The sequence below is a fragment of the Pelodiscus sinensis genome, chromosome 12 (assembly GCF_052426305.1).
Source record: "Pelodiscus sinensis isolate ZL-2025 chromosome 12, ASM5242630v1, whole genome shotgun sequence".
Taxonomy (NCBI): domain Eukaryota; kingdom Metazoa; phylum Chordata; order Testudines; family Trionychidae; genus Pelodiscus; species Pelodiscus sinensis.
This window is the reverse complement of record NC_143063.1, coordinates 28,736,073-28,750,671: the sequence shown is the minus strand read 5'-3', so window position 1 is coordinate 28,750,671 and position 14,599 is coordinate 28,736,073. Positions and strand designations below refer to the sequence as shown.

At 43.9% G+C, this 14,599-nt stretch overlaps 1 protein-coding gene across 4 annotated transcripts in view; it reads right to left on the bottom strand.

The window, feature by feature from the left end:
• The window catches only part of TDRD12 (tudor domain containing 12), a 230,676-nt gene that overhangs the window by 204,649 nt on the left and 11,428 nt on the right, over positions 1 to 14,599 (bottom strand). For 3 of the 4 annotated variants that reach the window (XM_089781493.1, XM_075940128.2, XM_075940130.2), the window contains exons 6-8: positions 13,348 to 13,403; positions 3,495 to 3,580; positions 1,520 to 1,715 (exon numbers count right to left, since the gene is read on the bottom strand). In XM_089781493.1, coding sequence (XP_089637619.1) covers positions 1,520 to 1,715; positions 3,495 to 3,580; positions 13,348 to 13,403 — 338 coding nt within the window. Of the gene's footprint in view, positions 1 to 1,519; positions 1,735 to 3,494; positions 3,581 to 13,347; positions 13,404 to 14,599 lie in introns of those variants that run through there. The other variant, XM_089781494.1, reaches the window with a different exon arrangement.

Genomic DNA, 14,599 nt, shown 5'->3' with positions numbered 1-14,599 from the left:
TGTCATCCAGTTCCAGTTGCTGGCAAGCACAGGCCATAATGCTTGAGCAGAAAATTGAGAACGATGAAGAGTTGCAAGAAACAGAAGCAAAGGACAAGATTAGAGTAGTTTGATGTGCTCAGGAGAACAAAGAGAAGAAAGAATGAACTTATAATAAAGCTCAGTAAGGTCCAAGGACTTCCTCTGCCAAAGGCAATCAGTGGAAGACAAATCAGTAAAGACAAGTGAAGAGACAGATCAAGCTGGAAACTGATAAGGCCGACAGAAATGAGACAAAGAAAAAGCTGAACTTGGAAGAACAGGTACCACTGAAGACACTTATCCAAAGATTTGTTTGCTATGTAAGCTTTGTATTGGGAATGTGAACTCGTCAGCACACTAGTTGCTCCCCACCCTTGCTACATCTATCAGAATGAAGCAGCAAGGGGAGGCAGGAGAGGAGGGGGTACTTCAAAGCAGCAGTGCTGTGTGAAGTCCAGGGCCAGACCCTGGGCTCCACGTAGCGCTGCTGCTTTGAAACACTGTATGCAGCTTGGGGCCAGTTGGGGTCCCCAGGCTCTACGTGGCACTGCCACTCTGAAATGCCACAGGAAGCATGGGGCCAGTGAGAGACTGCTTGAGTCCTCCGCTGGCCCTATGCTCCCCACAGCGCTTTCGCCTTTGCTATACTTCCAAGGGGGAGGTACCCTTACCTCAATATTATTCAATACTAATTGAATAGTGGATGCAAAGTGCATTGATTATTCAATTGGCCGATTAATCTAAATTTAACATCCCTACTTTGTATACTATCAAACTTGCACATTTTGAGCATTTCATATTCTATTCTTTATGCCCCTGAAGACTTTATATTGTTTTTAGATTGTAGAAATATATTAAGAGAGAGAGACCTGAACACCACAAAGTGCCTATTATCTCAGAAACACAATCCAGGAAACAAACCTAGAAGACAGTCAATATTTCACTAGAATTAACTAAGACTGAAAAGTTGTGTGTGACATTCTATATTTTGTGGTCTTTCTGTTCCATATTCCTTATGTATATATAATTGTGATATTGCATGTAAGGCACATAATGTGAGATATCAGAAGAGGTTCATCTTGAGCAGTGCAAAACAGTATATTCCTGAGGCACAGTGCTGGGAGCTTGGGGGGGGGGGGAGGGGGAAGAGGAAGATTTTGTCTGGTGCCTTTATGTGATTCCTTATGCAGTCAAGTGGGGTGTGGGACTCCATTTATGTCTGAGAGTGAGAATAGCTCCTGCAAGGGTTTGCTAATAGTCACTAGCAAAGCACAGAGACATAGCTGAGGACGGACAGTTAAGGGGACATAGCAGTCCCACATTCCCAGGCTACACACCAGTCATACTGTATTCAAGTGAAAAGAATGGCTTTTAGAACAGAAATTGTGTAACCCAGTGCAACCAACACAATTAATGTCTATGTAGTATGGAGTTAACTTCCCACACCCTTTTCTGGAAACTATACTAGGCTTCAGAAGTAAGTATACACTGTACTCACCTGTTCCAAGATTGTGTATTTTCCCCTGCATTAACACAGGCCAAAGAGCAAGTGCAGGATTGATCACAGTCTCTGGAGAAGACTTCAGACTTAATAAAGACCATCGTTTTTGGTTTTTTCCAGAATTAGCTGTGTTTTCTTTAGTCATCACATAACAAGCAAAGTTCTTTGCAACAAGATCATCATTAACACATACCTACAAAACAACACATTTCCTAAACATTAAGACAAGATGAAAACATGATTACTAAAAGTTAATAAACTGAAAATTCACAATGTATAAAATATAGTTAAAAGATTTGTATGTCACAATAGAACAATGAAAATTAACAAAGATCTATTTGTGGATATTTTCAGCAAAATATCTTAACAGCAAAACAAAAAGTGACATTCATTTCTACTCCTTAGAATGTTGGCAATGAGTGTGACTTTGCAACAACATTATGGGGTTCCAAGCTTACTGCCACTTATTAATTCTACAGCAGTCTGTTCACTTAACATGCAATCATTTCCTTCTGCAAACCCTGAAAACTGATTGTGATTGGAATGTCAAGCTGATTTCCTTCCTTCTCATACATCACTAACAAGCCAAACTATGTCCTCAGCTACATTTGTGCAAACATGTCATCAAATGTCATGGACCAGTGACTGCCACAGTCTCCATTGGTTTCAATTATCCAGAACAGATATAACTAATTGGATATTAGTGAGTAATTATTTGAAAGTGCACAATAGGGAATATAATAAAGTTTCTTCATTCCACTTGATCTTGATAATAGAAATAGTAAACATATTTTGGTAACTAATGTAAGCAGGTATTATTATTAACACATGCAAGAATATACAAATTAAGGAGTAGAAGCACAGTAAGGAGAATCTGCCAAACAGCCAATTCACCGCCCTTGTCACACAGAGGGTTACTACTGAAAGCAGTGGACTTAAGCCACAAATTTAGAGTAGTTTTAAAAGGATAATAGTCTAAAACAGACAGCATGAAAAGTACTTAAGGCCAACATTTTCCAACTTGGGTATCTAATTTAGATACTAGCATTCCTATTTAGAAACCAAAACACCACCAGCCTACTTCTCTCAGATGCTGAGAACTTGCATTTCCCGTTGAAGTTAATGAGAAATGCATTCTCCACTAGGAAAACTCTGGGAATATATTCTTTATTGTTTGGGGGATTTTTTTAAAGGTAGCTGGAGTTTCAGGTACTTTACTGAGTAGGCACATTAGTAATTAACAGAATTTTGGATTCTTCTCAACTGCTGTCCTTGAAAGACAAGTGTCCACCTTAAGAAAATCATGCACTCCCATTATAAATGGCAAGCACGATTAAAAAAATAGCACTGAAGACAAGACAAAAGGCATCTTAAAAAAAAAGGTTAATTTTTTTTTAAAAAGAGGGGGGAGGGGGACAAACAGAGAGCCAAGGTTTTAATTTAAACGAACTCGTTTGGCCCCCAAAGGTCACAACTGTGAACATCCATCACACATTTACAATTTTTCCTCAGTAGTCTGTTTCAACAGCAGCCTCATGACCTATCAAGCCAAATCAGAAATTACACATTGATTCATAAAGAAACAGATTTCCATCTAAGCAATTATTTAAACTTTAAGATTTCTCTTCCCCCCCTCCCCCTCCCCCGCACACACACACAAAACCACAAGAAGGCTACACATTCAAAACACTTCCATGCAAAATTGTGAGAGGTTTTCCCCAGTTAGCCATTTTTGGCATAACTGATGAACAAAATACTTCCTACAGTTATGAAAAATGCATTTAATTCATCCTCCTAAACAGGAAGTCTCCAACTCGAACAGGTTGTATTCCAAAACTTTTATAAGTTGGCTGTTTGGAACTTCAAACGCATTTTCCCATAAAAACAATGTTATAAATGGTTGTTACTAATGTGACTACGGTGACTTAAAAATCTGTCTCTATAGAGTATTTATAAGTGTAAGATACTTTACCTTCTCATCTTTTATTGTTACATAAAGATAAACATCAAAATTGTCATCTTCTATCGCACATAACTTTGCCTCGATCTGGGTGGTTCCTAAATGTAATAAAACAGAACCCCCAAAACATTAAAGGAAAATAAATATTTAATACCTAACTCACTCAATTTCCCATCATAGATCTCTTCCAATGTTTTCATTGCTTCTTTCTGCACTAGGCCAAAAGAATTAAAGCAGTTTCATTAAGTTGTATACAACAGATGTATTAAAAGACAAATTACTGCCACATTGTACCAGTCAAAAACTTCAACCAATATCTTATTTCAGTCATGTTTTTGCTATATGAATTAATTTCATACTAGAAAAAAAAATTGTGTAGCACCATAGGGTATGTCTACACTTGCACCCTCTTTCAAGAAAGGGATGCAAATGAAGACATTTGAAATTGCAAATGAAGCCAGGATTTAAATATCCCAAGCTTCATTTGCATAATCACATTATGGAGCTATTTCGAAATAACAGACACTGTTAAAACATGGTTATTTCGAGAGAAACCCCTTCTCTCAAAATAACTGGTAAACCTCATTTAATGAGGAATAAGGGTTATATCCAGAGAAGGGTTTTCTCTCAATATAACCGCGTCTTAACAGCGTCTTATTTTGAAATAGCGCCATAACGCGATTATGCAAATGAAGCACAGGATATTTAAATCCCAGCTTCATTTGCAATTTCAAATGTCTTCATTTGCATCCCTTTCTCGAAAGAGAGTGCAACTGTAGACATACCCTTAGAGACTAACAAAAAAATATACATATACAGTATCATGAGCTTTTGTGGGCACAACCCACTTCTTAAGATGAGTGCACTCATTTGTCTTTAAATACACCTGTTGATGAGTGCACTCTGAAGAAGTGCTTTGTGCCCACAAAAGCTCGTGAGATAGATAGATCTATCTATCTCTCTCTCTCACACACACACACACACACACACACACACACACACACGTTAGTTTCTAAGGTGCTACAAGACTAAGGATGTTAAATTGCAGTTATCTGGCTGATTGGATAGACACAAAATGTTGTTAAGGACCGCTCTGCAGAACCACAGCTACATTTTACTATATTTAAAATGCAGAGACACAGTATCCCAGACCAGCATGACTGGTAGGTTGTGGAGTGGTTTTAGACATTTATTATTGCCATTGTCTGGCATATCAATTACTAGTTTTGTATTATTTCCAGTCACATACTAGGGATACCTACACATCACACAACAAATGCCATTTTGGATTGTAACCTTCACCTAGACCTTCACTTTGCATTGTAACCTCTATACTGGGTCAGAATATGACACTAAGGTGATACAGAAAGTCAGTCTAGTACTGACAAAGTCAGTTTAGTCTGATCAACATGTGCTCACGCTATGACGTGGGACACCCTACCAGACGATTAATAACAGGAACCAAGGGCCATCAACTCGGTCTCAACTACCAGACTATCTGGGAGTTCAATAATAGGGCTACAACTTCTCAGCCAGGAGCACAGAGGCAAATTTAAAGAGATCTATAAGCAAGTCTGCCCACCACCACATGCACACAGACAAGACTATATAAAAGGAAGACCAGCAGGACTTTAAAGCCTAAAAACACAGACCAGACCTCAGGAATCTCTGTAGGGATGAGATGAGACTGGGGAACTACATTCAGGATAATCTTCATTTTCCAGAGATCTGTAACTCATGTGCTATGTTAAGAATAAGTAAAGTGGCTATGTTAAGAATCTGCTTTGCTAAATCTATTTACCTCACCCACTCACCTGTCACGTTGTCATTAACGGAAAAAAGGAAGTTACTCACCCTGTGCAGTACTGAATGTTCTTCAAGGTATATGCCCCCGTGAGTGCTCCACTATTGGTGACCCCTGGAGTCGCAGATCAAAGTCTTTCGAGCAGTTATTGGTTGAGCTGCACATGCACAAAAGGCACCTCGCATGTGTGGCCTGACTCCTCCTCCTCCCCCCCCTTTCAGTTCCTTGTGTACACCCAAGAAAGTTGGGCTCTGAGTAAAGGGGAGGAAGTGAGGGTCATGGAGCACCCATGGAGGGACATACCTTGAAGAACAATCATTACGCACAGGGTGAGTAACTTCCTTTTCTTCTTCAGGTGACATCCCCCATGAGTGCTCCACTGTTGGTGACTACACAGCAGTACTCACTATGGAAGGTGGGACTTGAAGCCACTGCCTGTCCGCAGAAGCGAGCCCCACTGTAGCCACTGCTGTATCAGCTGACAATTGAGGGATGATGGCATAATGCTTGGCGAAGGTATGGTCAAAGATTGCAGTTTCAAGCACTGAATGTAGTCTTGGAGTGGAGAGGAGTGATTTATTCCAGATGGAGTAACAATGCACCATACAGGAATATATTCACTTGGGAGATGTGCTGGGTTCAAACTGGCATATCATTGGATCTTTCAGCAATGGAGAAAAAGAGGTGCTAAGAATTACTGAAGTCATGAGTCCTGTCTATATAGAAAGCTAATGCACATTGTATGTCTAAGGAGTGCAACACTGCCTTTTTTGGGGATGCATGAGGTTTCAGGGAAAAAAAAAAGTGGCCTAAACTATGGTTTCACTAATGTGGAATGAGGTGCTAATCTTTGGTAGAAATGCATAATGCAGACCTAAGATAACCCTGTCTTTTGAGAAGACTGTATAGGGTGGTTCAGCCATTAGTGCACCTATCTTGCTGACCCTCCTCACCAAGGTGATAGCGACAAAGAACAACATTTTCATGACAAGGAAAGACAGAAGGCATGTGGCCATGGGCTCAAATGGAGGCTGCAAGAGGCAGTCTAGCACCAAGTTCAAGTCCCATGAGGGCACTGGGGCCTATGTGGAGGATAGCGATTCAGAAGACTCTGAAGGAATCACCTTGTAGTGGGGTGCACAAACACAGGTGACCCACTGCTGCCAAGTGCACCTTCAGGGTAGAGAGGGACAGCCCAGAGGTTTTTAGATGTAGCAAGTAGTCCAAGACAACAGGAAGTGAAGTAGTATTGGGAATGAGGCAAGCTTGACGACACCAGAGGGGAAAACGCTTCAATTTCTGCAGGTAAGTAAATCTAGTACATAGCTGCCTACTGCGGAGGATGACAAATCTCACTTGTTCAGAGCAGTGGGACTCAAGTCCTTGTAAACAGAGAGGAGCCAGGCGTGAAGTTGAAGGGTTCAAGGCTGAGGATGGAGTAGCTTGCCTCTATTCTGGGAGAGGAGATCATGGTGGTGAGGAAACGGGAATGATGGTGCTATCGACATGCAGTGGAGATATGGCACACAGGTTGCCAGGACCAGAATAACCCGAGCCCTGTAGGTACAGATCTTGCAGAGGACCCTGAGGATAAGCAGAGTTGGAAGGAATGCATAATAGAGTGGTTGATCCCATCGGATTACAAAGGCATCTCCCAAGGAGTCCTGTCCCAGACCAGTCCTAGAACAGAAATGAGGGCACTTGATATTCCTCCAGGTGGCAAAGTGATCTGTACATAGATGGTCCCGAAAGTGGAATGTGTGTGTCCACTTGGCAGGGTATAGTTCCCACACACGTGATCAATGAAGAAGCTGTGGCTGAGGGCATCCACTGTGACACGGTTTACCCCAGGGAGGTATGCTGCCTTCAGGGTAACTCCCTGACAAATGCACCAACTCCACAATTGTATGGCCTCTGCACAGAAAAATGGGAAACGGGCTCCCCCATCTTTAAATAAAACATGGTAGTCATGTTGTCCATAAGTATGTGAACAGTCAAGTCGGTAATGATGCTTTTGAAGTGTACACAAGCATTCCTCACTGCTGAGAGTGAGTAGATTGATATGTAGAATTGTTTTGTGCAGCAGCCATCTGCCCTGTACAGTGTGCTGATTGACGTGCCCCCCCCCCCAGTAAGGATTCATTAGTAGTGACTTGCACAGTTGGCTTTGGCTGGTTGAAGGGGAATTGAGACATCTACCACTGAAGGGAATCCAATACCTTCCTTGGGATGGTGATTAGTTCGTGGAGAAGATGGCAGGATACGGTGTAGACTGACACCAGCTAACATTGCAGGCCGTGAAAATGCAGTCATGTGAAATATACAACATATGTGGTGGCCATATGACCCATTAGCTAAAAGCATGTACAGACTGTGGTGGAGGGAGTTATGGTTAGCACACTGAAGCAAGGTCCTTGTTCAGGCCCCTCACCCTGGGACATCTTCTTTGTCCACAAATCAGCCAGAGACCCTTTATGGTGTAGTCACCCGTGCCTTTTATTGTCAGTTTCCCACAACCTCCTATGTACAGAGTTTTTGGATTACAGCAAAGAGATAGACTGTCCTTCTGCCTCGGAAGCACACTCAGTCACCCTCTGACTTATTGCTCCTCCCTTTTCACTTCCCCTTTGGCTGCCTTATATAGCCCTCTGGCTGAGGCCCACAGCTGCTTCCATTAGCCCTTCAGGCCTGGGTTTGCTCAGCTGGCTTTAATTGGCCTTTTCAGTCAGGCTGTAGTGGCAGAGCTCTGGCTTAGCCAGCAGTCAGTCTCAACAGCTATGCCATCTCGGATGGCCAAGAACCGATGCTGTGGTAGGTACTCTCGGGTGGACAGAGTCAAGATAGGTCCCAATGAACTCTGTCCTAAATGAGGTCTGGAGTTGATTTCTGGTCATCTATTAGGCGTCCGAGGTGGTAAAACAAGAGTCTCGTCTTTCGGACTATATCGGCTGCCTCAGAGACCAACCCTTTATGAGGCAGTCATCTAAGTAAGGGAATATTTCTACCCCATGTTGTCAAAGGTGCAGGGTTACCACTGCAAAGACCTTTGAGAAAATGCAGAGGCAGATGATAGGCCGAAGGGAAGTGCTCTGTATTGAAAGTTTTCGTCACTGACGGTGAAACATATGTATCTCCTGTGACCTGGGTGTATATTGACATGAAAATATACATCCTGTAGGTCAAGGGGTGCAAACCAGTCCCCTTCGTCTAGCACCAATATAACCGAAGCTAATGAGACCATCTAGAAATGTTTGTGTAGGAATGCTTAGTTTGAAGAGATCTGCAACAGGTCTCCATCTGCCTGTACACTTCTCAGTATGGAAATAGTTCGAGTAGAAGCATCTCCTCCTAGAATGCATTTGAGACCCTCTCTATTGCTCCTAAAAGGAGGCGGTCAACCTCTTGTCTGAGATGGTTCTCATGGAAGGGGTCCCTGAAAAGGGCATGGAAGGGTAGATGGAAGCAAAAGCAAGTGGATAGTATATCCCATGTGGATAATGTCCAAGACCCACTGGTCTGATGTTATGGTGTCCCAATGGATAGAGGAAGGGACATAATCTGTGGGTGAAAAGATGGTCGTAGTTTATTGGCACTGGATTGATAGGGAGATCGGGCAGATCCTCGACCAAGTCCTCAAATTTGCTGTTTGGTCACCTGAGAAGAGGAGGAGTAGGATTGTGGAAGACATTTCCTCTGAGGGCATTGTCTGGGATAATTAACATCACAGGACCTTAGGTGGAGTTGAATATAACTATCTCTGTTCCTATGTAGGGGTGTATCTCTTTCGGTGGTACAGTGGCATGTACATGCCCAAGGTAGGAAGTGTCATTCTGGAGTCCTTACTACTGTACAGGACCTCATCCATTTGGGCAGAAAACAGTTTAGCCTTGTAAAAGGGAAGGTCCTCCACTTAGTTTGGAGGTCCTTGGGGACTGCAGCTTCTTGGACTCATGATGCTCGCCATATTACAATCGCCGTGGTGGTTGCCCTGGCCACCGTATCTGCCACATCGAGAGAGGATTACAAGGCCATGCACACAACAGTGTGACCCTTGTGGATGATAGACCATAAAATTGGCTGTTTGGAGTGCAGTAGATGCTCCATGAGATGCGCTAAATTTGAATAACTGTCAAAATCATGATTGGCCAGGAGTACTGAATAATTCGCAATACAAAGTCGTAGAGTGGCAGAGGAATATATCTTTCTTCCAAAGAGGTTGAATTTTTGGTAATCTGTCACTGGGGGTCAACCTGAACTATAGAGTTTTGGTACGATGATTCGCAGTGTCTATGATGTACTTGCGATAAGCTCGTTTGGACGTAGGTTGTATTGAGGAAAGGTTCTGCAATATTTCATCTGACACTTCCATGATCAAATCATCAACTGGTAATGCAACCTTAGCCTGAGGGGCAGAATGAATATTCTTAAGGAGGTGATGCTGCTCTTCCTTCACCTCCTGAAGCTTACTTTCCTGGCTGGTGGCCACTCTCTTGAATAGTTCACGAAATTCCTTCAAGTTGTCAAAAGGACATGTATCATCTGGGATCATGGCCTTGTCTGGTGATGATGATGAGTTATCAGTTGGTGACTTGCTGGGGAAAGGTTCATCAGGTACCTCATCTTGAATTTGGCCTTCCTCTTCCTCAGAGTCAGTTGCAGTTTGAAAAGTACGAGACGGTGAAGGTGGTAGACGTCTCAACTGGGGTAGATGCAATTGTGGAGTGATGTCTCTGTGGTGCCCAGTGCTCTCATGGGGCCCAGAGAGGCGGGTACTGGGGGACAAGATAAGGCCTGTGCCAATGGGAAGAAGGGTGGTGGTGCCTGTCATGAAAACTATAATGGTATCTTGAGGTCATGGGGGAGGAGTGCTGCAAGGAGAAGACACTCTTCTGGTCATCTTCTGCAAAGGCTGTACATTCAGACAGTACTAGTAATCTGACAATGTGGAAAAGCATAGGGTGAGAACTACATCAGAGAACACTCCCTAGACCAGGGGAGGGTAGAGAGAAGCAGCATGCCAGGCATCATGTCATACCAGTAAGTCAGTCTCGCGTCGTCGGTGCCAGCTGCTCACCGCACAGACAATCGTGTGGTGAGGCCGATGTCCATGACAGTGCTGATAAGGTGTTCAGTGTTGCATGCTCAGTCAACAGCACCGAAGACCTGTGTGGGGCCTGCTTGGCCTGCAGTGCCTATGTCTTCTTTCGTACCGTGGTTTGACGTTCCACCAAAGTCGGTATCAGTGAGGGTTTCTGCATGGCCTCCAATGCCAAAGATATTAGGGTCGGCACTGAGGGGGTGCAAGTCCAGAGGTGGTAGTGCAAGTAGGTGACCTCGGCACCATGCTACTGGAAATACCCAGCTAGTCCCCTTTACTAACTCCAGGAGTCGGAGAGAGAGATTTTGCCAGGGAAGCTCTTTTTTTGAGGCCTTTCATGGCAAGCGAGAGGCCAATGTCTTTTTTGATGCCTCAGGCTGAGGCTGTTGAGACTCAGAGGGTTGCATGGGCTTCAAAAAAAATCATCCAGAGACAGAGCTCCCTGTCTTTCTTGCTCAGGCCGTCAGACTTCAGCAGTGCTAATTTTTTTAAGATACATGAGCCTCTCCAAGAAAGCACATGCAAGAGGCATGGCCATTTGTCAAGGGCTCACAACAAGAATCACATTTTTTGAACCCAGGTGAGCTCGACATACCTGCAGTCATCACAGTCCAAATATTGTGTTCCTTTCTTTTATTCTTCTTAAACCACAACAGTAGAAGAAGGTGGAGGGCCTACTGCCCTGTGAGGGAGGGAGGGAGGGAGGGAGGGAAGGGAGTGTGTGTGTGTGTCTTTTTTTTTTTTTTTAAAGGTAGTTAGAGCAGAGAGTAGATAACTAAGCATCGACGAAAAAAAGTAAAAAACTAGGCTGAGCACCTGAGGAGAAACGCCTAAGGAGAAAGACGAGCTCTGCAACCAAGGGTGGTAAGCAAGGAACTAAAGGGGACAAGTCATGCGCACTAGGAGACAAGGCGCAAACAGCATGAGGCACCTTTCACGCGTGAATGGCCCAACCAAAAACTGATCATAAGACTCCAATTTACAGCTCCGGGATCAGTCGTTAACAATAGTGGAGCACCCCAGGGAAATCATCCAGAGAAAACAGAGCCTCCATAGCCGTTGGACTCTGGGGATGTGCACTAAGTGACTAGGGACTCAGGAGGGCTGTGGCACTGGTTTTGGGGTCTAAGGCAGCCAGACTATAAAGTTCTATTTTACAAGAGGGTTGATGGGGTGCCACGTTCAGGAACATGCCTGAAACCCTTAGAGCTAGGGATAGCAACTAGTCATTAATCAGACAAAGCAGAGCTTAGAACAGGGGTGTGCAATAATTTTCAATGTGGGGCCACTTCAAGAATTTGAAGTAGTATGGGGCTGCACTTTTCTACAATATTAAATGGAGGGGGAGAGGAGTCTTGGACAGAGTTTAGGTACAGGAGGGAGCTCTAAGCAGAGCATAGGGTGCAGATTCTGGGAAAGTTTGATTTAAGAAAGGGTTCTGACTTGGGCAGGGGTGCAGGCAGGTGGTCATGGAGGGAGGTTGGATGCCAGAGGGGGCTGTGATCTGCAGTCAGGATGCAAGAAGGGATACAGAGAGTTCGGGCACAGGAGAGGGGGGTTGTGACCTGGAGCAGGGACTTGTGACAGGGAGAACTGGGGTGTCAGACGCAGACTCTGGTTGGGAGGCACTTCACATCGGCTGCTCCCACCCAGCAGCCCAGAGGGACCCTCAGGCAAACTTCCAGCTGTCACAGGCCCACACACCACTCACGCTGTCTTCAGCAGTCAGGAGCTTTGTGTCTCTCTACATGGTACACCTCTCGAGCAGAGGGGGGCTGTGAGTCTAAGTGCTGCACTCACCCACCAACACTGCCCTTACACCTATCAGCCAGTTTCCAGTCAATGGGAGCTGCAAGGATTAAGCTAGGGATAGCGATGTCATTTTGTAGTCAACTATACGATTAACTGATCAATTTAGGCTCATTGGTTAATCTTGTCAACTACACTTATTCCCTCCCTCCCCCACTGCCTCTGTACCAGAGGCAGCAAGAGGGATGAGAGCGAGAGCCAGTGCTTGTGGGGAGCTGGCTTTAAGCAAGCTCCCCATGAGCACCAGGTCCGCAGTGCTGCCTGCCTCCTTCCATGCTGCTGCCTCTATCAGAGGCAACAGAGAAAGGTGGCTGCATGGTGAGCTTGGGCCCACCATGGGCAAAGGCTGCTTTACACTAGTAGCCCCTCTCCATGGGGGTGTCTGAGCTTCCCACAAAGGCTGTTCCACATCCCATGAAACGGCCTTTGTCTGTGGGGAGCTCAGACCCCCTCCCCATGGAGAGGGGCTACTTTATTAGAGACAGCATCACAGGGCAGCAGGCAGCCAGTCCATGAGGGCAGCTAGTTTTTAAACTGACTCCCCTCATGGACTGGTTCCGCCTGCCACTCCGTGCTGCTGCCTCTGATATAAAGGCAGCCAAGTAGGGTAACAGGGGGGCTTCCCAGGAGTAGGGGCTGGGAGCGCACTGGCTGCCAACCTGACCCCCAGAGACTATTGAATAATCCTGTAACTGCTAAGATTTCATGCAGTTACACTACTATTCAATTACATGATATCAAACATCCCTAGCTGGGGGCAGAAGTGGCGCACAAAGACCCCTCTTCCTTCCAAGGGACACGCTGCTCAGAGTCACACATGCTGGCCCCACAACTGGCTGCTCTGAGCTGCATGTGTGGCCACAACAGCTGGGAGGCTGCCCAAGGGTCCCACTAGGCTGCACTCAGCGAGATCTGGAGGCTTGGTGAGCTGGATCCAGCCTGCAGGCCATATTTTGCCTGCCCCTGGCTTAGAAGCACTGAAGATCCAGGATTCAGATCCTTTTATAGTGGACTGATCCCCAACCAGAAACACGGACTGAACAAGATTGTAACATTTCCTGTAACAGATTAACCACCTGTTCATTTGAATTCGTGTGTCATTTCCACAATATTCTTGGTTTTTGGTTTGGTTTTTTTTTGTTTGTTTTTTTTACCTTTTAGAAGGTTTTGGAAGTACTGAATAGCTGCACTGTCCCATCTCTTTGCAGGTCTAAAAAGAGAAACAAGATTATCTCCCTGTAGTGTAAAATAGGTGTTTTCTCTCACACTGCTATTTTATATGGTAGTACACTTAAAATACTTTTCATAATTTAATTCAACAGCTAAATCAAATATAGCACACTACCACAGATGACAGTCGAGGCACCATCTCTGGAAAAAACAAAGAATGAATTAGATACAATACAATATGAATACTTTAAGAAGTTTACTACATTGTGCATGAATTCAGATTAGTTAATGACAGCTGTTTTCCAGCTCTGACATTAAGATTAATTGCATATTATTGATTTAGAACTACTTAACACAATTCTGTCCATTGACTGTGCCATTCTTTTTTTATTTTATTTCCAAAACAAGATACAGGTTGGACCTCCCTGGTCCAGCACCTGACCAGACCCTGACAAGGGAGTTTGCCACTCTGCCAGCCCCACAAGACCATGGGCTCCACAACTGGGGCTCTTTGGTCTAGCTACATCCATGGTCCTGCTGGACCACAGATATTTCTAGATAAGAAAATCCCAGAACATAGAGGTTTAAACTGTATTAGTAAAAAAGACAAAACACTTTGGTCTATGCCCTCAAAGAAAGTTTATCTCCAAAAAATAGAATGGGCAGTTAAATTATAAGAGCATATTACTTTAAATAAAACAGTTGGCTATTGTGAAATAAAGTTTAAGTATAACAAAAGATTCCCAATATAATCCATAAATTTATGCATCCTGAATCCTTGTTAAAATATGTAAGGGAAAAAAAGCACACACTTTAACTCCTTAAATAAGTCTTTTGAATGCCTTATCTCCTCCTACTTCCTATACAGATGGCCTATAACAATAATTATAACACCCTGAAACACACAGAATGTAACTTAAGTTACATTCCTCTTCCAAATGAAAGACAATACTAGAAAAAATAAACCACTTGGGTCTGCCTAGTGTTAGTATTTTATATTGAGTTGGTTTCCTGCTGTTGATCATTTGTTAAGTAGTGACCTTAACCTGTGCTACTTAACTCATTTTGGTGCCATGATCAGGTCCAGTTTTTGGTGACCTTGAAGTGGTTTTTTTTTAACCCAACAACCAACTCTCTCTCAGAAATCCTATCCAGTCCTTTAAAACTGGAAAAAAAATACCAGCAGCCACTGCAAGAGTGATACAAAAACATAGGCAATGACAAAAATCCCACAGC